A 25,853-nucleotide genomic window follows, 5' to 3' on the forward strand; every position below is an offset into this window, starting at 1 on the left:
TGTAAGTTTTCCAGTTCTAATATGTCTTTTTTGAGATGGGGTGACCAGAACTGCATGTAATATTGAAGGTGTGGATGTACCATGGATTTATATAGAGACATTATATTATTATCTTATTACTGTCTTATTATCTACCCCTTTCCTAATGGTTCCTGACATTCTGTTAGCTTTTATTGACTGCTGCTGCACATTGAACGAATGTTTTCAGAGAATTATCCATGTTGACTCCAAGATCTTTCGTGAGTGGTAACAACTAAATTAGACACCATAATTTTGTATGTATACTTGGGATTATGTTTTCCAATTTGCATTACTTTGCACTTATCAACATTGAGACTCCTCTGCCATTTTGTTGCCCAGTCACCCAGTTTTATGAGATCCCTTTGTAATTCTTCGCAGTCAGCTTTGGACTTAACTATCTTGAGTAATTTTTATTGTCCGCAAACTTTGAAACCTCACTGTTTACCCCTTTTTCCAGATCATTTATGAATATACTGAACTGTTCAGGTCCCAGTACAGACCCTTGGGAGACACTACTATTTACCTCTCTCCATTGTGAAAATTGACCATTTATTCCTACCCTTTATTTCCTGTCTTTTAACCAGTTACTAATCCATGAGAGGATCTTCCCTCTTATCCCTTGCCTGTTTACTTTGCTTAAGAGCCTGTGATGAGGGATCTTATCAAAGGCTTTTTGAAAGTCCAAGTACATTATATCCACTAGATTACTCTTGTCCACATGTTTTTGACTCCCTCAAAGAACTCTAATAGACTTGTGAGGCATGATTTCCCTTTACAAAAGCCATGTCAATCTTTCCCAAACAAATTGTATTCATCTATGTGTCTGATAATTCTGTACTTTATTATAATTTCAACCAGTTTGCCTGGTATTGAAGTTAGGCTTACTGGTCTGTAATTGCCAGGATCGCATCTGGAGCCTTTTAAAAAAATCTGTGTTACATTAGCTACCCTCCAGTCATCTGATACAAAGGTTGATTTAAGTGACAGGTTACATACTGCAGTTAGTAGTTCTGCAATATCATATTTGATTTCCTTCAGAATTCTTGGGTGAATACCAGCTTATTCTGTTTAATTTATCAATTTGTTTCAAAACTTTCTCTAGTGACCCCTCACTTTGGGGAAGTTCCGCAGATTTGTCACCAAAAAAAGAATGTCTCAGGTATCAGAATCTCCCTGACATCATCCTCTGCAGTGAAGACAGATATGAAGAATTTATTTAGCTTTTCTACAATGGCCTTTTCTTCCTTGAATGCTCCTTTAGCATTTTGGTCATCTTTATATCTTGCAACAGGAGAATTAAGGAGCTATATCCTACAGGAAGGAGCTGTCTTCTTTACAGGAACTCAGTGTTACTCAGAGGAATCCACTCTGCAGGGCGGAGAACCCTATATCATTCAGATGGAATTTGAAATCTCCAGGGCTGTATTTGTAAGTCACTTTTAGAGAATTAGGCTCTATAATATTTGTAATTTTCATCCTGTCTGAATGCCTATTTTATTCTGACATTAACATTAAAGTACAGGCTAGAATCCCACCTATTGAAAAAAGTATAGAGCCCACAAATTAAGGTTTAATATTATACAATTAAAAGCAACGTCTAATAGTCTGAAATGCTGTTCTATTCAATGAGTCTTAGAAATGATTATAGGTTTCTTAGTCAATACATTGACCATCCCCACTGCATGACACTAACATATTAGCCAAAGAGCATTTATTATAGCTTTTTACCAACCCATGCAACTTTGATTTAAAGTCATGCATTCTAATATGTTTTGACAAGTAAATTGCTTGCCTTTTTTCCTTGATAGCCAACCATATAAATAATGCATGCATAGTAATAGCTAGAGTAATAATGTAAAAGTCAAGTAAGGAGACACACACAGCATGTTAATGATAAAGGTGAATTATCCATTTCAAGAAGGATGAAGAATTGAACAACTACACAAAAATTGAAGGGGAACTATGCAATCCTAAAAATAAAATAGTTTTTAAATGACCATGATAATATCCAATGGATAAAGTAAGCATAAATTACATTTTAAATGAAGATATTTCAGGCATTCTAAAGTTCTTTCCCTTCCACAATAAGGTCCCAATTCATCAAGCTCTTAAGCATATAAATTCATAGATTAAGGCCAGAAGGAACCTATTAGATCATCTAGTTTGACCTCTTATATAACATGAGGCATACAATTTCACCCAGCTGCTCCTGTATCGAGCCCAATAGCCAGTTAGAATGAAGCAGATCTTCTAGAAAAGCATCCAGTCTGATATGAAAACTTCAACAGATGCATAGTTAAATGGTTGGTTGAAGTGGGGCTTACAGGACTAAATAGCTACGGTCAGTGACCCAGTTTGCATCCCCTTGTATCCTCAAACTTTCACACATTTCCACAATCAAATTTGAACAAAACTGTTTGAAGAATCTGAACTTTTAGATCAAATTTCTTATCCAGTATTTTTCTTTATACAGGTCCTCTGTACTTTTGGCCGGGGTCAGAAGCAGGAAGTACTGCAAATCTCTTTGGGATCTTGTATTTTCTCACATTTTTCTGTATTTGCCACTCCATACAAGACTTGTGGCATACGAGATCATTGTAACTTACATAGAGTAAGCCACTCTCATAAAAAAGCAAGAGAGAAAGAAAGAGAGACAGACATTGGGAGGAGCAGCCTCTGCATTCCTTGATTTTGAAATTAAAACTAGAGAGCTTGTGTACTGTAGTTCTGGTGTCCTATCAATATGATCTAGAGATAATCTATGAAAAGAGCTGGATAAATTATTCCCTGTGAATAATATCTATTAAATACTGAGCCATTTTTACATGCATGAATCATTTGCAAACCAGTTCTGATTTTTATGCATATATTTGCTCTCCATAGGTGTTTGCTGAATAGTTTATTCAAATAAATGATGTTATGGAGTATTTGCGAACTGATGCTTTTTAAATCAGGAGGCTAGCAAATAGTGAATAACAAACTCCTGTTGAAGTTTTTAGCTGACTAATCTTTCATGATAAAACTTGTGACGCTTTAAGATTCAATAACATTTTCAACAATACATGGGTGATCATCTGAATATGTGTGAGCAATAAATAATGGAAAGTCTATCCCTATTTGGAAAAGCACTTATTTCAACAAGATTTAAGCATATGCTTAAACTCCATTCCAGCATAGGGGAGCTTTGCCAAATCAGGGCTCATGTGACCTCATGAATAACAGTGAAGTGAACACAACACATTTATTTGTCAAAAAAAAATTGTGAATCCTCTTCTGTTTGATTTTCCAAGTTCTCTTGGAAATCTAAAAATTTCTTGAGTCTGATTGTTCTTCCACTTATTGTGTATCAGGAGTAGAGCTGGTCATAAAATGGAGATTTTTTTCCATGGAAAATCTAGATGAAAACCTTTTTAAAAATGATTTTGTGTACATTTTCCATGGATCATTTCAAATTTTCAGTAGCAATTTCCACTGAAAACCAAAAGATATTGGTTCAAATCGGAAATATTTTTATTTTGGTGTCTTAGTGGAGCCGTAGTTCAGGTGCCTCATCCATCCATTTTTTTTTTCTATAGGCCCCGGTTGACCACATCTCTGGGAAAATTTTAGACCAGCCCTACTCAGGAGTCACTGCACTCTATATAACTGAATTACACTAGTGCAAACACCAGCATAATTAATGGGGGATATAGTCCCCATATTGCTTAGCTGTCTAAAATGCATTGAGCAAAATGATTCAGTCCTTAATTTTCTGTTTTTGCAGGTTTTTTGTGTTTGACTCTTTGGGTTTTAATCAATCAGAATGTCTTAGGGCCTTGAAAAAGCAATGCACTTCAAAAAATGTGGATTTGAGGCATGACACTGGTTTAAAATACAATTATTTGTTCAATAAATGCCACAGATGCAGAGAGAGCACATTTCCTTTGTTTTGTATTTTTAGTACGATATCTAGCTGCCAGCACTCCTTTCTGATCAGTTTATCAGCATGTAATTTAAATGCTCATATCTTCCCAGAGAAATTGTATGATTAGCCTCTTAAATACCCCCATTTTGTTCCTTTAAACAATTGCTATAAAGAGCAACTCTTTGCCATATCAGCAAATGATTTGAACATGAATTATGCAGCATGTGGACTGCAGTTATAAATAATCAGACGGAACTGATAGGAATTTTTAAAATATATAATTTTATTGAAATGTTGACACACATATAGCACATTAGTAATGTCATACTATTTTAGGAAAAAGAACATGCGCATGTTGCAGGCAATTAACATTCCTCGCCCCCCCCCCCGCCCCCCGCCATAAAATTAAAGGAATTAGAGACAGAAAAATGGCAAAAGGAAAGAGAGGGTATCATTACTTGGAACATCAATAGATGGACTGACTTTTATGGCCTTGCAGAGTTTGGGGTATAATACATTAACTGATTGTACTTGGGGGATTAAGCTTTAGAACTACAAACATTTTTTTCCATAAGCATCTGTTCACATTTTCCAGTGATTTTGTTTTGACCATGATTTGGGGGTTGGGAGGGGGATATCAAGCTCTCTTTGCATGGTTCCTCATGGAAAGTTCATTTTAAACTCACATATTCAACTATTTTCCAGATAATTGAGGCTGTGTCTGCATCAGGGTTTTTTTTGTTCTTGTTGTTTTTCCTATAAATTTCCCACCATTGTTACCATTGGTTCCACTTTACCAGCAGTAGTGATGGTAAAAGAGTTAGCAGAGATTAGAGCTCTAGGTGGCCATCAACATTCTAACCACAAAGTTATCTACCCTTGCTCAGGGAAGGTTTTTTCCAGGTGTGTTCTATGGTATGACTTAGCAACTTTATTTAACAAAAATTTCTGATTTCGAATATTGGAAAATATTGAAAACAAGTTAGGTATTTGCATCCAGATTCTTATTTAATAGGATTTTCTCTCTATGCAATGAGGCTTTCTACATCATTTTATTGATACTAATCTACCGTGCAGTGATAAAATCAATTTTCTCTGTGTAAGACAGACTTTTCACATGGCTCAGCTGACAGAATCTACAGCTATAGCCTGGACAAAGGAGAGGAGATTTCAAAAGGGAATGTCATGCTCTAGAGTCAATAGCATGTGGCTCAGCAGTTTGAGTGTATTCTCTAGGCCATAGCCTTTTGACCAGTGACAGTTACAGCTGTAAAACTGTTGGTGTTCATTTAACTGTTCCGATGAAGTTGTGACTAAAATAGCAAACGGAAACATAAGCATCCATTGCTATAGTAGATTCATTTCAGTGCTCAGGAATCAAGTAGCACTTTTACCATGCCCCTTGATCCCCCATAAACACAGTGCACATCTGTCAACAATAAGTCACATTTATCCCTAGTGCGACTTCACTGGCCTTGATGGGACATACAGGTGGCCCGCAAGCACTTGATACCTTTAGAATTGAAGACTTCAGTGGGAACTGAGTGTACAGAGCACCTCCAAAGAGGCATTCAGACCCTAGCATGATTGGGCCTTAAAGGTATGGAAGAGGCTGGGAATAGGAATGCTCCCACTGACCAAAATTACTTTTTACTTACATTGAATACAAAGCTGCATTCTTGTTTGCATATATTATAGAATCATAGAATCATAGAATATCAGGGTTGGAAGGGACCTCAGGAGGTCATCTAGTCCAACCCGCTGCTCAAAGCAGGACCAATCCCCAATTAAATCATCCCAGCCAGGGCTTTGTCAAGCCTGACCTTAAAAACTTCTAAGGAAGGAGATTCTACCACCTCCCTAGGTAACGCATTCCAGTGTTTCACCACCCTCCTAGTGAAAAAGTTTTTCCTAATATCCAACCTAAACCTCCCCCACTGCAACTTGAGACCATTACTCCTTGTTCTGTCCCCTTCTACCACTGAGAATACTCTAGAACCATCCTCTCTGGAACCACCTCTCAGGTAGTTGAAAGCAGCTATCAAATCTCCCCTCATTCTTCTCTTCTGCAGACTAAACAATCCCAGTTCCCTCAGCCTCTCCTCATAACTCATGTGTTCCAGACCCCTCATCATTTTTGTTGCCCTTCGCTGGACTCTCTCCAATTTATCCACATCCTTCCTGTAGTGTGGGGCCCAAAACTGGACACAGTACTCCAGATGAGGGCTCACCAATGTTGAATAGAGGGGAACGATCACGTCCCTTGATCTGCTCGCTATGCCCCTACTTATACATCCCAAAATGCCATTGGCCTTCTTGGCAACAAGGGCACACTGCTGACTCATATCCAGCTTCTCGTCCACTGTCACCCCTAGGTCCTTTTCCGCAGAACTGCTGCCTAGCCATTCGGTCCCTAGTCTGTAGCTGTGCATTGGGTTCTTCCATCCTAAGTGCAGGACCCTGCACTTATCCTTATTGAACCTCATCAGATTTCCTTTGGCCCAATCCTCCAATTTGTCTAGGTCCCTCTGTATCCTATCCCTGCCCTCCAGCATATCTACCACTCCTCCTAGTTTATATCATCCGCAAATCTGCTGAGAGTGCAATCCACACCATCCTCCAGATCATTTATGAAGATATTGAACAAAACCGGCCCCAGGACCGACCCCTGGGGCACTCCACTTGACACCGGCTGCCAACTAGACATGGAGCTATTGATCACTACCCATTGAGCCCGACAATCTAGCCAACTTTCTACCCACCTTATAGTGCATTCATCCAGCCCATACTTCTTTAACTTGCTGACAAGAATACTGTGGGAGACTGTGCCAAAAGCTTTGCTAAAGTCAAGAAACAATACATCCACTGCTTTCCCTTCATCCACAGAACCAGTAATCTCATCATAGAAGGCGATTAGATTAGTCAGGCATGACCTTCCCTTGGTGAATCCATGCCGACTGTTCCTGATCACTTTCCTCTCATGCAAGTGCTTCAGGATTGATTCCTTGAGGACCTGCTCCATGATTTTTCTGGGGACTGAGGTGAGGCTGACTGGCCTGTAGTTCCCAGGATCCTCCTTCTTCCCTTTTTTAAAGATTGGCACTACATTAGCCTTTTTCCAGTCATCTGGGACTTCCCCCGTTCGCCACGAGTTTTCAAAGATAATGGCCAATGGCTCTGCAATCACAGCCGCCAATTCCTTTATCTAGGGTCAATTAAATTGTACTAAAATACCACTTTCAATAAAAGTTATTTAACATTCTAAAGGGCTAAAACTACATGTGAAACCAATTGGCCAGAAAATGAAAATTGCAACAAGGCCAATTTTTTTTATTGCAACTACAAACCAGTGACTGCAGAATGCTCTTCGCAAACTGGCAAAGCCCTTAGGAGATTTTTAGGAAGCCTCCTGTTACTCAGCAAATTGGAAAAGAAAGAAAAAAAGCTTAAAAAGAACAAAATTTCCATATCAATTTGCTAGAAGAACAGAGGGAATGGAAAACCTCAGGAGATCAAACTGAGCCTACTGTACCAAGGAAAAGAAAACTGAGTGCATTTTTGCTAACATCTGTGGAGGAAGAAAAAAGAACCTAGAAAAGCATCTTTCACTAAGGAATATGAAGAGTCCACTGAAACAGAGCCACTGCTACATCTGGTAGAAGATTAAATGGGAGAGAAGTTGAAGAAAATACTAATTGACTTTGCAGAATTATTTAGAGAGGTCCAGTACAATGAATTGTATCAGCCTCTTATATTATCAGTAATGATATATCTGTCTCAGTGGCTGTTGATAGGCAGAAATTAGAACAAACGTTAAATCTTAAGAACATAAGAACTGCCATACTGGGTCAGATCAAAGGTCCATCTAGCTCAGTATCCTGTCTTCCGACAGTGGCCAATGCCAGGTGCCCCAGAGGAAATGAACAGAACACGTAATCATCAAGTGATACATCCCATTTTGCTCATTCCCAGCTTCTAGCAAACGGAGGCTTGGGACACCATTCTTCTCCATCCCGTCTAATAGCCATTGATGGACCTAACCTCCATGAACTTATCTAATACTTTTTTGAACCCTGTTATAGTCTTGGCCTTCACAACATCCTCTGGCAAGGAGTTCCACAGACTGACTGACTGCATTGTGTGAAAAAATACTTCCTTTTGTTTCTTCTAAACCTGCTGCCTATGAATTTCATTTGGTGACCCCTAGTTGGCATGTTATGAGAAGGAGTAAATAACACTTCCTTGTTTACTTTCTCCATATCAGTCATGATTGTATAGACCTCTATCATATTCCTCTCTTACTCGTCTCTTTTCCAAGCTGAAAAGTCCCAGTTCTATTAATCTCTCTTCTTATTGAAGCCGTTCCACACCCCAATCATTTCTGTTGCCCTTTTCTGAATGTTTTCCAATTCCAGTATATCTTTTTGGAGATGGGGTGACCACATCTGCACACAGTCTTCAAGATATGGGTGCACCATGGATTTATATAGAGGCTATATGATATTTTCTGTCTTATTATCTACCCCTTTCTTAATGATTCCCAACATTCTGATCACTTTTTTGACTGCCGCTGCACATTGAGTGGATGTTTTCAGGGAGCTATCCACAATGACTCCTAGATCTCTTTCCTGAGTGGTAACAGCTAATTTAGACCCCATCATTTTATATGTATAGCTGGGATTATGTTTTCCAATGTGCATTACTTTGCATTTATCAACACTGAATTTCATCTGCCATTTTGTTGCCCAGTCACCCAGTTTTGTGAAATCTTTTTGTAGCTTTTTGCAGTCTGCTTGGGACTTAATTATCTTAAGTAGTTTTGTATCATCTGCAAATTTTGCCACCTCACTGTTTACCCCTTTTTCACAGATCATTTATGAATATGTTGAAGAGGACTGGTCTCAGTACAGACCCCTGGGGGACACCACTATTTACCTCTCTCCATTCTGAAAACTGATAATTTATTCCTACTCTTTGTTTCCTATCTTTTTAACGAGTTACCAATCCATGAGAGGACCTTCCTTCATATCCCATGACAGCTTACTTTGCTTAAGAGACTTAGTGAGAGACCTGGTCAAAGGCTTTCTGAAAATCTAAGCACACCATCTTAATGGCCCCACTCCTGTAACCCTCATGTAAAATGTCTATTAACTTCAGAAGGTGTTTCCTGTGCAAGGACTTGAGGGTCAGGGTCATTATCAAAAAATATCAAGCAGAAAGTAACATTTTTCTCTTGCATACTGAGATAGGAATGGGCAAGCCAGTCCAAATAAAAAAAATGACCCATTCTTTCACCAAAATCATGAACGAAAGCTTAACCTTTAACAATATTCAAAAAGCTTCATTGCTTTTTGGCGCACCGTGGCTTTCAGCTGACCATTGAAGAACAAAAGATCTTTGCATTATTTTTAATCTGGCCCTAATGGGTAAGTACTATGAACTCTGAAAAACTAAACAAAAAATGTGGCACTGTAATACCAGTTTTATTTTCATTGGCTCTTAATTGCACGGTGAGACCATATATCGGCACAGTCACAGCATACAAACAGAATATAAGCGTGATTTTTTTTATTGCTAAACACATATCCAGTACACTAAATTCTAAAATCTCTAATAAAATAACAATGATGCGTAGAACATAAGAATGACCATACTTGGTCAGACCAATGGTCCAACTAGCCCAGTTTGCTGTTTTCCAACAGTAGCCAATGCCAGATGCTTCAAAGAGAATGAACAGAACACGGCAATTATCAAATGACCCATCCCACATCATACAGTCCCAGCATCTGGCACTCAGAGGCTTAGGAACACCCAAAGCATGAAGTGCATCCCTGACCATCTTGGCTAATAGCCATCAATGGACCTATCCTCCATGAATTTATCCAATTCTTTTTTGAACCCAGTTATACTTTCGAGCTTCACAACATCCCCTGGCAATGATTTCTATAGGTTGACTGTGCATTATGTGAAGAAGCACTTCCTGTTTGTTTTAAACCTGCTGTCAATTAATTTCATTGGGTGACCCCTGGTTCTTGTGTTATGTGAAGGGGTAAATAACACTGTTCACTTTCTCCACTCCATTCATGATTTTATAGACTTCTAACATATCCCCCCTTAGTCATCTCTTTTCCAAGATGAACAGGCCCAGTCTTTTTAATTTCTCCTTATATGGAAGCTGTTCCGTCTTGTGACCATCTGTATCCCTATGCGCTTCCCTTTTTCAAAACTTTGAAAAATTTTGTACAAACTATGCCTTGTAAGGTATCATCTGAAAACTCATGATTTGCTGATCATTATTGTCCTGGTAAAATATGTGTGGCAACATTGTATGTAAAGTTATAAGACTCTAGTGTATGATGTTATTAAGACATATTCCAAATCTGGGGAAGCAGCCACAAACCAGTTCCTCAGACACAAAAGGCAAACTGATGCCTCAATCAGGTGTCAATGAAATCAAATGGACCATCACCTGATTAATTGGCCATTCTTTGGCAGGAAAAAGGGAGTGAGTGAGAAATTTACATCTTGGCAAAGAAACAGCTGGAGGTTCCTGTCTCCATAGACTTTGAACCTCAGCTGGAGATGTTTCTTAAAGATAAGGAAAAGGTATAATAATGTGGAACAGATGCCCCAAAATATTCTTCCCTTTCTGTCTACCAATGGCAGCCACAATACCTGAGAAACAAATAAACAGTTTTGGATTGAGGGAGGGATCCTCTCTGAAAGGAATTCAGTCTGTAAGACTGCTGAAGCATGTGGTGAGAGAGAGAACTTTTGCTTTGAATTCACTTAGCTTGTTAAATTAGGTATTAGTTTGTGTTTTACTTTTTATTTCTTTGTAACCAGTTCTGACTTTTATGCCTCATACCACTTAAAATCTATCTTTCTGTAGTTAATAAACTTGTTTTATTGTTTTATCTAAATCAGTGTGCTTGGATTGAAGTATTTGGAGAACCTAATTGGAGATAACAGGATTTGTGCATAACATTTTCAATTAATAAAATGACAGACTTTAAATGAGCTTGTGTTGGGCAGTACAATACACACATTTCTGGAACAAAGTATGGACTGGGAATTTGCTGGTGTTGCTCAGCAGTGTAATTCCATAGCACTCACACTGTATAGCTGGGAGTAATTTACGTGCTGGAGGCTGTGTGTGAGTAGACCAGGAGCAGTTGCTCTCATAGCAAAGCAGTGTAAGAGGGACCCCAGCTTCGAAAATGGAGGGGACACAGCTGTCCATCAATCCAGAGTGTACCCTGTGTAATATCACACATAGCCTTAATCATTTTTGTTGCCCTTTTCTGTACTTTTTCAATTTATAATATAATATATTGCTTTTGAGACAAGGCAATCAGAACTGCATGCAATATTCAAGCTGTGGGTGTACCATAGATTTATGTAGCGGCATTATGATATTTACTATCTTATTATCTATCCCTTTCGGAAAGGTTCCTAACATTCTGTTAGCTTTTTAGACTGCTACTACACATTAAATGTATGTTTTCAGGCAATTCACCCCAATGACTACAAGATCTTTCTTTCTTGAATGGTAACATTTCATTTAGACCCTACCACTTGTGTGTATAGTTGGGATTATGTTTTGCAATATGTGTTCCTTTGCATTTATCAACATTGAATTTCATCTGCCATTTTATTGCCCAGTTACTTGGTTTTGTGTGATTCCTGTGTAACTCGTCTCATTCTGCTTTAGACCTAACTATCTTGAATAATTCTGTATAATCTGCAAACTTTGAGAGCTCACTGTTTAACTCTTTTTCCAGATCATTTATGAATATGTGAAACAGCACAGGTCCCAGTACAGATCCTTGGGGCACCCTACTATACTTCTCTCCATTCTGAAAACTGACCATTTATTTCTACCCTTTATTTCCTGTCTTTTAACCAATTACTGATCCTGTTATCCCATGATGCTTACTTTGCTGAAGAGACTTTGGTGAGGGACCTTGTCAAAGTCATTCTGAAAGACCAAGTACACTATAGCCTTTGGATCACCTTTGGCCACATAAAAAGAAAAGGAGTACTTGTGGCACCTTAGAGACTAACAAATATATTCGAGCATAAGCTTTCCTGAGCTACAGCTCACTTCATTGGATGCATTCAGTGGAAAATACAGTGGGGAGATTTACATACATAGAGAACATGAAACAATGGGTGTTACCATACACACTGTAATGTGTAAGAAAAAGGACACTAAACTTTCTAAACTACTACATGCTACAAGGGGCCACAGCAATGGTTCCCTCAACCCACCTAGCAATATTGTTAACCTATCCAACTATACTCTCAGCCCAGCAGAAGCAGCTGTTCTATCTCAGGGCCTCTCCTTCTGCCCCTCCACCCCCACGAACATGATACAGTTCTGTGGTGACCTAGAATCCTATTTTCGACGTCTCCGACTCAAGGAATATTTCCAAAATACCTCTGAACAGCATACTAATCCACAGAGGTCTCCCTACCAACACTACAGAAAGAGGGATTCTAGGTGGACTCCTCCTGAAGGTCGAAACAGCAGACTGGACTTCTACATAGAGTGCTTCCGCCGACGTGCACGGGCTGAAATTGTGGAAAAGCAGCATCACTTGCCCCATAACCTCAGCCATGCGGAACGCAATGCCATCCACAGCCTCAGAAACAACTCTGACATCATAATCAAAAAGGCTGACAAAGGAGGTGCTGTTGTCGTCATGAATCGGTCGGAATATGAACAAGAGGCTGCTCGGCAGCTCTCCAACACGAGTTTCTACAAGCCATTACCCTCTGATCCCACTGAGAGTTACCAAAAGCAACTACAGCATTTGCTCAAGAAACTTCCTGAAAAAGCACAAGATCAAATCCGCACAGACACACCCCTAGAACCCCGACCTGGGATATTCTATCTACTACCCAAGATCCATAAACCTGGAAATCCTGGGCGCCCCATCATCTCAGGCATTGGCACCCTGACAGCAGGATTGTCTGGCTATGTAGACTCCCTCCTCAGGCCCTACGCTACCAGCACTCCCAGCTACCTTCAAGACACCACTGACTTCCTGAGGAAACTACAATCCATCGGTGATCTTCCTGATAACACCATCCTGGCCACTATGGATGTAGAAGCCCTCTACACCAACATTCCACACAAAGATGGACTACAAGCCGTCAAGAACACTATCCCCGATAATGTCACGGCTAACCTGGTGGCTGAACTTTGTGACTTTGTCCTTACCCATAACTACTTCACATTTGGGGACAATGTATACCTTCAGATCAGCGGCACTGCTATGGGTACCCGCATGGCCCCACAGTATGCCAACATTTTTATGGCTGATTTAGAACAACGCTTCCTCAGCTCTCGTCCCCTAAAGCCCCTACTCTACTTGCGCTATATTGATGACATCTTCATCATCTGGACCCATGGAAAAGAAGCCCTTGAGGAATTCCACCATGATTTCAACAATTTCCATCCCACCACCAACCTCAGCCTGGTCCAGTCCACACAAGAGATCCACTTCCTGGACACTACAGTGCTAATAAACAATGGTCACATAAACACCACCCTATACCGGAAACCTACTGACCGCTATTCCTACCTGCATGCCTCCAGCTTTCACCCTGACCACACCACACGATCCATCGTCTACAGCCAAGCTCTGCGATACAACCGCATTTGCTCCAACCCCTCAGACAGAGACAAACACCTACAAGATCTCTGTCAAACTTTCTTACAACTACAATACCCACCTGCAGAAGTAAAGAAACAGATTGATAGAGCCAGAAGAGTTCCCAGAAGTTACCTACTACAGGACAGGCCTAACAAAGAAAATAACAGAACGCCACTAGCCGTCACCTTCAGCCCCCAACTAAAACCCCTCCAACGCATTATTAAGGATCTACAACCTATCCTAAAGGATGACCCAACACTCTCACAAATCTTGGGAGACAGGCCAGTCCTTGCCTACAGACAGCCCCGCAACCTGAAGCAAATACTCACCAACAACCACATACCACACAACAGAACCACTAACCCAGGAACTTATCCTTGCAACAAAGTCCGTTGCCAACTGTGCCCACATATCTATTCAGGGGACACCATCACAGGGCCTAATAACATCAGCCACACTATCAGAGGCTCGTTCACCTGCACATCCACCAATGTGATATATGCCATCATGTGCCAGCAATGCCCCTCTGCCATGTACATTGGTCAAACTGGACAGTCTCTACGTAAAAGAATAAATGGACACAAATCAGATGTCAAGAATTATAACATTCATAAACCAGTCGGAGAACACTTCAATCTCTCTGGTCACGCGATCACAGACATGAAGGTCGCTATCTTAAAACAAAAAAACTTCAAATCCAGACTCCAGCGAGAAGCTGCTGAATTGGAATTCATTTGCAAATTGGATACTATTAATTTAGGCTTAAATAGAGACTTGGAGTGGCTAAGTCATTATGCAAGGTAGCCTGTTTCCTTTTGTTTTTTCCTACCCCCCCCCCCCAGATGTTCTGGTTTAACTTGGATTTTAACTTGAAGAGTGGTCAGTTTGGATGGGCTATTACCAGCAGGAGAGTGAGTTTGTGTGTGTATGGGGGTGGGGGGGATGTGAGAACCTGGATTTATGCAGGAAATAGCCCAGCTTGATTGTCATGCACATTGTGTAAAGAGTTGTCACTTTGGATGGGCTATCACCAGCAGGAGAGTGAATTTGTGTGTGGGGGTGGAGGGTGAGAAAACCTGGATTTGTGCTGGAAATCACTTTAGATAAGCTATTACCAGCAGGACAGTGGGGTGGGAATAGGTATTGTTTCATATTCTCTGTGTATATATAAAGCCTGCTGCAGTTTCCACGATATGCATCTGAGGAAGTGAGCTGTAGCTCACGAAAGCTTATGCTCTAATAAATTGGTTAGTCTCTAAGGTGCCACAAGTCCTCCTTTTCTTTTTGCGAATACAGACTAACAGGGCTGTTACTCTGAAAACTGTAATGAGAGTGATCAGGTAAGGTGAGCTATTACCAGCAGGAGAGTGGGGGGGGATCTTTTGTAGTGATAATCAGGGTGGGCCATTTCCAGCAGTTGACAAGAATGTCTGAGGAACAGTGCGGGGTGGGGGAGAATAAACATGGGGAAATAGTTTTACTTTGCATAATGACCCATCCACTCCCAGTCTCTATTCAAGCCTAAGTTAATTGTATCCAGTTGAAATCTATGAATAAACAGCATGATATTCAGTTAATCTTATCTGCCTTGGAAAAATGAAGGGCTGAGTCAACTATGCCAGGATTTAAGACAGTAATTCCAAGATATTTAGGTGCTTCTGTCCAGTAAGCCACTCATCTGAAGTACACTGTAGTGCTAGTGGTCCACAAAACATTTATGCTCCATATACAGCTTATCTCAATGAAAAATACTTACCAACATGCTCAGTGATGAGTAACCTCTGACATAGAAGCTTATACAAAGTGAACACAAAACCAACCATTTTTTAAAAAGCTTTCATAGTATTTTGTGTTCACTTTGTAACATTACTATAACTTTTTAATGCACTCCACTGTAAGCTGAAATACACAGAAACATAGTGGAGTATTTCAAAAATGTAGAATATTGCTTGCATAGATGTATTCAGAAGGGATATTTTTAGTGTAAGTCAAGGAGTCATTGAACTTGTACGCAATACTTTGATTGAGATCAGAACTTTTTTGTTTAATTTCTTTTGTTTATTTTTAGAGGTAATATAATCTGTATTGATGTCTGTTTCATTTTGACATCTTAATATACTCTCCATAGACTGACTTTGACAGTTCTCTGGTGTGTTTTGACAGTGTGGATGTCATCCCCCGTGACTTACACAGCCATAACTTCATTTGCATTTTGACACCGTGGTGGGCTAGGGTTTCAATAGACGTCTTTGAAAGATGCTTATTTACATTAATATTTTATTTTGCCATTGTATTGCTGTCTTAGAACCAAGTTCTCCCTTAAATAGGTTATTCCCAATAGAGGAAAAGAAACTCTGAGTTTTGGTGCAAAATATTTTAATTTAGCATTTCAAAAATATAAAGGTTTTGGCACAAAAAGAGAATTATTTCATGGTGTGAATCAGCATGCTTTTCAAGTAAAAGCCTGCAACATTTCAAAATGGAATATGTTGGCCTGAATCTGCTGTAATTTACATCAGTATAAATCAGGAGTAACTCCATTGAATTAATTGGCGTCACTAAAACGAGTAGTCTGGTGGCACCTTAAAGACTACTAATACTCCTCGTTGTTTTTGTGAATACAGACTAACATAGCTACCCCTTTGATAATTGGAGTCACTAGAGTTTAAAACAAGTGTGAGATCATAATCAGGTCCTATAGTCCCAAACAAAGACTTTTGTAACATACAGATATGGTGAATTACACACACTGATATCCGTTTCCATATTTAAACATGTGTATGTATCTAAAAATATATCCCTATCCATACATATTTGCTACACTATATGAATTTTTCACAGAGGGGCAGAGTCAAACTTGTTTGTGATTCCTTAACTCTCTTTTCTAAGGTATGCACAAATTATATTTACAGACTATATATGCATAGTCTGTGTAGGTGTGACCCTACAAACACGTATGCATGTGTTCAATTGTAAGCATGAATAGTTCATTGACATCAGGCTCAGAGATGATAATTTCCATTCAACATTTCACCTCTTCTGGTCTCCAGATGATTTGGGGGGGAAGTTTTAAGTAGATTAATAAGGTGCTTTTGAGACACAGAACATACATATGTATATACAGTAAACACTTGAGGCTCAGTTAATTAATGCAATGGACTTCAACTATTTTTACTGAAGTGGCTACAAAAGTACAAAGCATTTTTATGTAAAATATACATCTTTATTTTTATGCACTCCTCTTTTTCACAAATATTGAAACATTTAAGAGCAAAAAGAATAATAGTACTAAAATAACTTCAAAGATAATGTAAAAAATAGTGTTTTGAGACATAGAACATACACACGTGTATATATGGGAAACACATCTTAACTAATTAGCCTCTTTTAGTTGGTATGGCTACTTCCACCTTTTCATGTTCTCTGTATGTATAAATATATATATATCTTCTTACTATATGTTCCATTCTATACATCCAATGAAGTGGGCTGTAGCCCACGAAAGCTTATACTCAAATAAATTTGTCAGCCCCTAAGGTGCCACAAGTACTCCTTTTTGCGGATACAGACTAACACGGCTGATACTCTGAAACATGAAGCTCAGTTCATTAATTTAAACAACTTGAGATATTTTCACTGAAGCTTCTACAGAAGTGCAAAGCATTTTTAATGTAAAATATAGATCTTTATATTTATGAATTATGCCTGTCTCTAGCCCGTCACTTTATGCTAGTTACTCCTCCCTTTCACAACTAGTGAAACATTTATGAGCAATAAAATAAAATAACCTCAAAGGTAATTTAAAAAATAGTGTTTTGAGCCATATAGCACACATGAACATGTATGGTGAACACATGAGGCTCAGTTCATTAATGTAAAGGACTTAAGATATTTTCACTGAAGATGCTATAAAAAATGCAAAGCATTGTTATGAGCAAAAAAATGTAAAAAATAAAATAATCTCAAAATAATGTAAAAATGGCAGTGCAATTATCTGAAGAGAAAATTCAACCAGAGTTCATTATTATCCCCAATTTCTTTTAGAATCAATCAACAAAATTTGACAGCTCAAATCACTGAAGGAAGTGGTATGAATTGAGGTGCTAATTGTTCAACATTATGCATGTTGGCATTGGTTTCACCTGTCAACAATTACTTTTCAGCTTGGGAAAGGAGTCACCAGTGTAATTATATGATATATAGTTTAGTGAAGGCTATTTGATCTCCCTTCAAGTTCTATCAGATCAAAGCCCTTTCAGACAAACAAGTAATCTTTCTTGAATGTGCTATGGGTAAATCAAAAGTTACTAGACCTATGTTTGGGAGTAGTATTATAACAACTATGCCTATACTAAGTATCAAGGAAACTTAATAAACTAGCAGATATTTCTGGAGATTGAAACTAAGACAGCTCTTTATTTCCGATACTACTCTGTTGGCATATAGGAAAGACATTAACATCCCACAGCCAGTAGAGCAGTGGTTCTTAACCCACAGCCTTTATAAGATCCATTATTTATATTTTCCTGAAGGAAATCGAGGTGCACTGTCCAGGTGGAGGCACTGCCAACTATAAATATTCATATGAGTAAGTAAGGAGACTACTTCAGCAGGGTAACTAGAGGATTCCCACCTAATACCCCATCTCAGCTGCGACCTCCAAGATCTCCTTTATTCTTAATGATGTAAGGTGACCTGGCAACAGGTGAGAGTTGCCTGCTTCTGAGGCTATGTCTACACTGGAGACCTTACAGTGGCAGAGCTGTACTGCTGCAAATGCGCTGCTGTTAAGATCTCCTGTATAGCTGCTCTATGTCGACGGGAGAAAGCTCTCCCATCAGCATAATTAAGCCACCCAAAAAGCGATGGTAGTGACTCCCATTGTCAGAGTGCTGTCCACACCACTGCTTCTGTCGGTGAAACTTACGTCTGTCAAGGGGGTGGTTTTTTCACATCCCTGACCGACAAAAGAAGTGCTAATGTAGAGATCACCTGATTAACCCTGGAAGGAAAGGGAGGCTACATGTTATCTGGAGAAACATGAGCAAAGTTGAACGGGAAATGCAGCAATTTGGTATTTAACAGCAGTGATTAGCCAGATTGGCCCTAGCTACTCATAAAAATGTTCAGATATATTTATAGATTAAAAAACCACTTGAATTTTAAATACCATTTTCAGAGCTGCCTGTCACTGCTGGTTTAACATTACTTGAAATACTGTAAGATCTTGCCTACCAGATACACAGTGTGTAACTACAAGGCTTGGTAAATGAGCAGTTTGAAGTGACATTGGTGAGTCAGTATGCATATTTATTAACTTCACTGAAGTCCTAACACAAATTCTTGTACAGATTAAAAAGAGGTTTCGCCCCAAGTGACTAGGCATAACAAAAAACATGTGTTGTCAACAGACTCAATTACTAGAAAAGTCACTTGAACACATTTGGGGAAAAACCCTTGGCCTTCAGCTCCAAAAATAGAGCTCTTGACTACCTGAACCAAATGGAAAAAAAGAAATGGTAGAGATAGTAGCAGTAGGGATCGTACCCTTTCTGTAGACTAACCACTAGAGGGCAATATCATTCACGCACATATACAAGTCTGTTGCATTAATTCTGCTTTGTAGACAGAGAACGCTTCAGAGAACAGCCAGAAAGAGTGGAGAAAAATGGCCCATTTTGCTGAAGACCTACTCCGTCTTTACACACCAACAATCACAAAGAAAACAGACAGGATTTCTCAACAGAATGGTGACTGGTGCAGGAAAACACCTTCCAGCACTCACTTGCTACCAGGGATGAGAAAGACTCCTCCCAACTTGCACTCCCAGTTTGTCATTTAAGAATTTATTGACGCAACGTTTTTTGTTTTTGTTTTCACCTTTTTCTGAAACACCAGGTTATAGCCTGCTGGAAGCAAGAGACTGACTTGAATTACCAATGGCCTGATCAATGGGAAAAGCTTACATTCCTGTTCCTATGAGATGAAGGTGCTGTAGTAATCTGGACTGATATGACAATTTCTATGTTGTGTGAGGAGGGGAGTGAAAATATGTGGTTGTTTAGCATAAATATTATGGTGAGCTCAAAGGTCATTACCGTACAATTGCAACATAGAGAGTTTGCCCTCTGAGAATGTCTCATGTGTATTTGCATGACAAACATCTACTACATGTAGAGCTAGTCAACAAATGATTTTAAAAATGGTGAACATTTCAAAAAAAATCAACACATTTTCATTTCAAAGTTTTTTAAAAGCAGGGATTTTGAAATGTCATGCTTTTTTTTACCAAAAGTATTTGGAAAATTTTTGGAAAAAAAAAAACTTTAAACAATGTGATTTTTCATTTGAAAAATTTCAACCAGCTCTAGACACATCAGGTATAGCCCTCTTTGCCATGATATGAAGAGAAAAGGGTAATATTGGAAGCCTTAAAGCAGGAGCTTTAAATGTAACTTCTTCCTTGTCCAATACATGGGCTTTGACCAATGTATTAGCATTTTTCCTTAGGAAAATACATTTGATTTCTTGAATCCTCGTCTGGTTTGACTTACAAGTTAATGTGATTTAATGGGAGGCTAGCTCCATTCTGAAAATAAAATGGAAACTTTAGCACTTCAAAGTGCATAGAATGCACTATAAAACACATACATAAATCATACAAATGGTAATTATTTTGAAAATCATGTCTATTGTCTATGCTCATTTTACTTTTTGGAAGCAAACTAATGATATAAATTGTTGCGGTTCAGTGATGAGACAGAACACAGCTTTATGCAAGCAAACAGGCTGGTCAGCAGAGATGGGCTGTTCTGCCCCCCCTGCCTTCCACCTTCTCCTTTTATTATATTTCTCCCCCTAAGCATTACACACAGCTACACAAAGGAATGTATGACGTTGATTCATATGCTTAGTTACCATCCTCTATCTACTACAATCCTGGTTCTCAGGCCTTGAGCCCAGGCTAAAGAAACCTCCCACAGTTGCTGTCCAAACAATCACGTTCTCAGGGTTCATATCTAGCCCTTGTCCTTGGATAGAGCAATGTGTGCATTGCTTCTAGGAAACAGTCAGGGTGTGCCCCGCCTGCTTCCAGGTGGAATAGCTAGACATTAACCCTTCATCTCCCCTTTTTTGTTTATTGAAGTTGGCCATCTCATGGTAGCCGCCAATTTGTTTGTCATGCTATTTAACTCCCAGACAGACAAGGACATAACCTGGGGAGCTTTCCAGGGCAAAATTTTACAAAGTCTTAACAAGGAAGGAATACATTGTACACAGCAACAACAAAAATAAGCCCACAAAATAACCAAAAGCTTAACATCTGCAATATAATCATCTAAAAGGGGTACACTTCTTTTACTACAATTATAACCAGCAAAAGGCAATATAAGTATCATTCTACTAAGACAGCAAAGGGTGCCATCACTTAAATTTGCAGGAATATAATTAAAGGTGCATGAACCACAAGTAAAAACCCATCCTGATGGTAGGATGATATGGCCATAATTATATAAAACATTAACAGCATGGGAACAATTTAAAAGGGATTGAGAAATTTTTTGACAGCCCAATGGCACCTTTGTACTAGTGCAGTTAACTACACGCGCACAGGTGACATTGTGAGCCCCGGCCGGGTACGGTGTGTGAAGGGATATAGCCGTGCGAGGCAGAATATAGTTGGCCGGGTCCCAATTAGCCATGCTAGAGTACTGGGAGGAAAGATTAGCATAAGCAGAGAACAGTGTCTTATTCTCCTTCGGGCTTGTAATGGGGGAGGCGCTTCCGAGCCAACCCCTACAGGAAATAGCAGGCACAAAAGGCACACAATCATCACAGAATTAGCAGTGATTTGGGCGAGAATCGCCACAAACAAAGTCTTAGGAGTTTCTGGCTGCTGATCTGCTGCCAGTTTTCGTTGAGCCGTGGCGACCAATGCTTTTACTGCTCCCCCTGTCACGGGCTGGCTTGGGACGTTACGCCTCCTCCGTTTCCGTCCCGCCGTTGTCGACTCGGGGGGCAACGCGGTCTCCTCCAAGGTCAGCTGAAACTCTGGTATGGGATTCGACAGCCCCTGGTGCCATGCCATGTTGTTTAAGTGCTGGTCGCACGCACCGGGCTGGAACCCACAACGGTCCTGCAGGGAGAGACACAGCAGCATATCCCCGACCCCAAGTGATTAGAGGTGCTGGGCCCAGCCACTGTGGATCGGGCAGCTGACGGTAAAAGACACGCGGTCTTTCCAGTACCTCAGATTTGTGAAAATGCCGATCCGCAGGGGTCTGCTGATCTGCATTCAGTGTTAAATTATTTAAAGTAAACAAGAGAATATACATCTGTTGTTGAATGTCTCCTAAGGTTCGGAGATGCAGCTCCCCTTGTTTTAATTGTTTATCTAGCAAGGTTTTGAGTGTGCGATTGGCACGTTCAACAATGGCTTGGCCCGTGGAATTATAAGGGATTCCGTGTTTGAGACGGACGTCCCAGCGGGCACAAAAGGTGGAGAGGGCTGCAGAGCAGTAGGCTGGGGCATTATCTGTTTTAATTTGGCAAGGGCGACCCATAACAGAAAAGCAGGCCAGCAAATGGTGAATAACTTTGTTAGTGGCTTCCCCACGTTGTGGGGTTGCCCAAAGGAAGCCTGAATAAGTATCAATGGAAACATGTAAAAATGAATAGGGGCGGAATTGTGGTACATGAGTAACATCCATTTGCCACAGCTGATTTGCTGCGGTACCTCGGGGGTTAACGGCATAAGAAAAAGTAGGAGCAGCAGCAGCACAGTGGGGGCAGGAACGAACAATGGAACGTGCATGATCAGCAGGAATGTGGAACTGCCGGGCCAAAACAGAGGCAGACTGATGAAAAAAGGCATGGCTTTCAATGGGGTCAGAAAAAAGGGAATTTACCTGACCAGGCAACGCGCGATCGGCGCGTGCATTGCCCTCAGTGAGTGGCCCAGGCAGAGGGGTATGACTGCGAATATGAGCAACAAAGTAAGGGAAATGACGAGTGGCAAGAAGACGCTGTAAAGACAAAAACAGGTGAAGGAGATCTGCATCAACCTGAGGGGTAATGAGGGCAAGGGGTAAATGATCAATTACCTGATAAACATAATGGGTATCCACAATTAAATTAAAGGGACAATCAGTAAAAAGTTGAAAGGCCAAAATAACAGCAGCCAATTCTGAACGCTGTGCGACGGCGAGTGAGACAACGTAGATCCAAAGCCTCCTCCACCCCGAGTTCGATCCTCGGCAGCTGGCACCTGATAGGGGACTAAAATCAATTGTGCAATTGACCGTCCACGTGGGAGCGACTGTGGAAGATGAGTCCACACCTGAACCTTAATAATGCCAGTGTAATTAGCATCAATGACCCCTGGAATGACAAAAAAGCCCTGTTTCCCAGCATGTGAGCGAGGGAGAACAAGACCCACAAAGCCGGCAGGGAGAGGTCCCGTCACCTGTGTAGGTATGGCACAGACCTCCCCTGGCAGCTGAAAGTCAGTGTCCTCCTGCATGATCAAATCAAGCCCTGCACTTCCAGCAGTCGCTGCCCTCATAGAGTCTACGGATTCCAAGGCAGAGGAGCGATTGCCTGAGTAGGAAACACCCCCGTTTGGCCCTGGGTTCGGGGGGGACCCGTCGCGCGGTTTCCCGACCCGCTACGACACTGATTAGCCCAGTGATAACCTTTCCCACACTTGGGGCACTTCTTTGAGGGTCGGGCTGGTGCCTTAGATGAGCGGCACTCCCGCTGAAAATGACCCTCCTTTCCACAGCGGTAACAGCGCTTCCCCTCCTTCCCAGTTTTTCTGAGGGCGGCAGCCAGAACTCCAGCCTTGTGGGCTTGTGTGCCAATGTTCTGGCACGCCCGCAGCATGTCTGAGAGCTCTAAAACACCAGAGACTTGTGCTGCCTGGAGAGCACGGCGGCAATCCTCATTTGCATTTTCAACTGCCAATTTTAACAGGAGCTCGTGAGCTGCCTCAGTGTTATCCACCTGTCGGAGGATAGCCTCCTGCAATCTGTTGGTAAAATCCAAAAAGGACTCTAAGGCACCCTGACGGATACTGACAAAGCTTTTGGTAGGCTTGCCTGAATCCGGGACCTTCTTGAAAGCATGCTGGGCACAGGTGGAGATAATGGGGAAGACAGCCTGAGGGAGTTGAGACTGCATCCCAATAGTAGCAAACTGGCCCTCCCCTGCCAAATGCTCATAAATGATACCTTGCTCTCTATATACCTGGGCTTGGCGTTCTGCCATCTGCCGATACTCACTAAGCCAAATAACATACTGACTGGGTGACAACATCATGCGCAGCAGCGTTTTCCAATCCTCAGGGATTAGGGAGTACCCAGCACCCATCCCTTCAATGAGACCACGCACAAAGGTGCTAGTCAGGCCAAATTCACGAATTGCTTTCTTTACCTCTCTAACCACCGAGTATGGCAGAGTGGTCCAGGTGCCCACGGGGTTGCCCTGGTCATCATTCTGCCAGGTCACCGGGCAAACGGAGACCAGATCAGCCAGCTCCTCTGCTGTAAGATCTGATCGAGCTTTCGCTGCGTGAACCATTTGTTGCACCAGCGAAAGCTTCTGAGCAGATGCAGATGACTCTCCGGGGGGCCCCATGGAGGGAGGGTGATCACACACCGGCTCCGGTGGGGAAGGCCAGGGAGGCGGTGGTAATAGAGGCACTGGGGGCGAAGCAGGGGGAGGGATGGCTGCAGGAGCGGACGGGGGTGGCAGGATCGGCAGCTCCTCTGTTGGGGCTGGAGAGGGCCTTTCCGAGGCGACACGCTGTGTCGCATCGCCAGGAGGGGGGATGGCTGCAGGGGCGGACGGGGGCGGCGAGAGCACCAGCCTCGCGAGGGAGGGTCTGTCCGAGACGACACGCTGTACCACGTCGCGGCAGAGGTGCCAGGCATGTAAAGCCTGCACGGGTGCCCGAGGCTCTTTGTGCAATGTCTGGCCCAATCGCTCCCAGTCCGCTAGCTTAAGGCTTCCAGCTTCAGGATACCACGGGCACTTGGCACGCACCTCCTGTAGCAGGAGAGTGAGTTCTCGAGCCGGGCAGTCATGCTGAGCCTTACGCAGCAAATACTGCAGCTCATTACGGTGTTGCACTTGCAAAGCAGAGAGGGAGCTTCCAATACTTACCACAATGAAAAATACTCACCGGGATCCACGAAGTGGATGAGTGACGCGTCTGAAACCCTTGCCGGGCGAGGTGAGTGCTGAGGGCCCCACGTTTGGGCGCCAGTTGTTGCGGTTCAGTGATGAGACAGAACACAGCTTTATGCAAGCAAACAGGCTGGTCAGCGGAGATGGGCTGTTCTGCCCCCCCTGCCTTCCACCTTCTCCTTTTATTATATTTCTCCCCCTAAGCATTACACACTGCTACACAAAGGAATGTATGACGTTGATTCATATGCTTAGTTACCATCCTCTATCTACTACAATCCTGGTTCTCAGGCCTTGAGCCCAGGCTAAAGAAACCTCCCACAGTTGCTGTCCAAACAATCAAGTTCTCAGGGTTCATATCTAGCCCTTGTCCTTGGATAGAGCAATGTATGCATTGCTTCTAGGAAACAGTCAGGGTGTGCCCCGCCTGCTTCCAGGTGGAATAGCTAGACATTAACCCTTCAATAAATAAGTTAAAATTAAATGTTACCTTACTTAGCATGCAGAAGGCCTTCTTGTTATTTTAGTAATAACATGCAAATTGCACCCTTACCACTCAGGGTGCATAATCACCTGAGTGCCAGAGTAAAATTTCAACTTATTAATTACATTAAAATTTATTCAAGTAATTAAAGCCAACATATTGCAACTATGAACCTGCAAATAAAATATCTATTAAACAAATGAGGACACAAGCAGTAAGGATGATTCTGCTCTCTTGGTTTGTTTAATAAATCATTAAGAAACACACTGGCTGTTTATAAAATAAATTCCCATTGTTGTTAACCTGGCCCTGCTGTTTCAGAAATGGTTAGGTACCTCTGAACAAAGGATTGTAGAAGGATCCTGGGTAACTGTGATGTCTTTGGAACTATTCTACTCTATTGTATTCTCTATTCTATTCTACTTTGGAACTATTCTACTATTCTACTGTATTCTCAACTATCTTAATATTAAGTGGCAAATTAAAATTATTCCCACCAAACTTGTTATTACACTTATGGTGTTGTCATTGTGTACACAGCTGGAATATGAAGACACATGCTTGTATTACTCTTTTTCCATCTTTCCCC

At 41.2% G+C, this 25,853-nt stretch overlaps 1 protein-coding gene across 2 annotated transcripts; it reads right to left on the reverse strand.

Moving 5' to 3' along the window:
* Window positions 1-20,380: 20,380 nt before the first annotated feature.
* LOC311516573 (uncharacterized protein) lies at window positions 20,381-25,223 on the reverse strand. 2 transcript variants are annotated; one of them, XM_084620783.1, is made up of 4 exons: window positions 24,776-25,223; window positions 22,695-22,869; window positions 22,500-22,616; window positions 20,381-21,727 (listed from the first exon to the last, which is right to left on the reverse strand). In XM_084620783.1, the coding sequence occupies exons 1-4, from the start codon at window positions 24,985-24,987 to the stop codon at window positions 21,191-21,193; spliced, it is 1,041 nt and encodes a 346-aa protein (XP_084476909.1). In that variant the 5' UTR covers window positions 24,988-25,223; the 3' UTR covers window positions 20,381-21,190. The 2 variants fall into 2 exon arrangements, with proteins under 2 accessions (XP_084476909.1, XP_084476910.1); XM_084620784.1 differs by lacking the exon at window positions 22,500-22,616 and having other exon boundaries at window positions 20,384-21,727; window positions 24,776-25,220.
* Window positions 25,224-25,853: the final 630 nt, after the last annotated feature.

The sequence above is a fragment of the Lepidochelys olivacea genome (assembly GCF_965140295.1).
Source record: "Lepidochelys olivacea isolate rLepOli2 genome assembly, chromosome: 2".
Classification (NCBI taxonomy): Eukaryota; Metazoa; Chordata; order Testudines; family Cheloniidae; genus Lepidochelys; species Lepidochelys olivacea.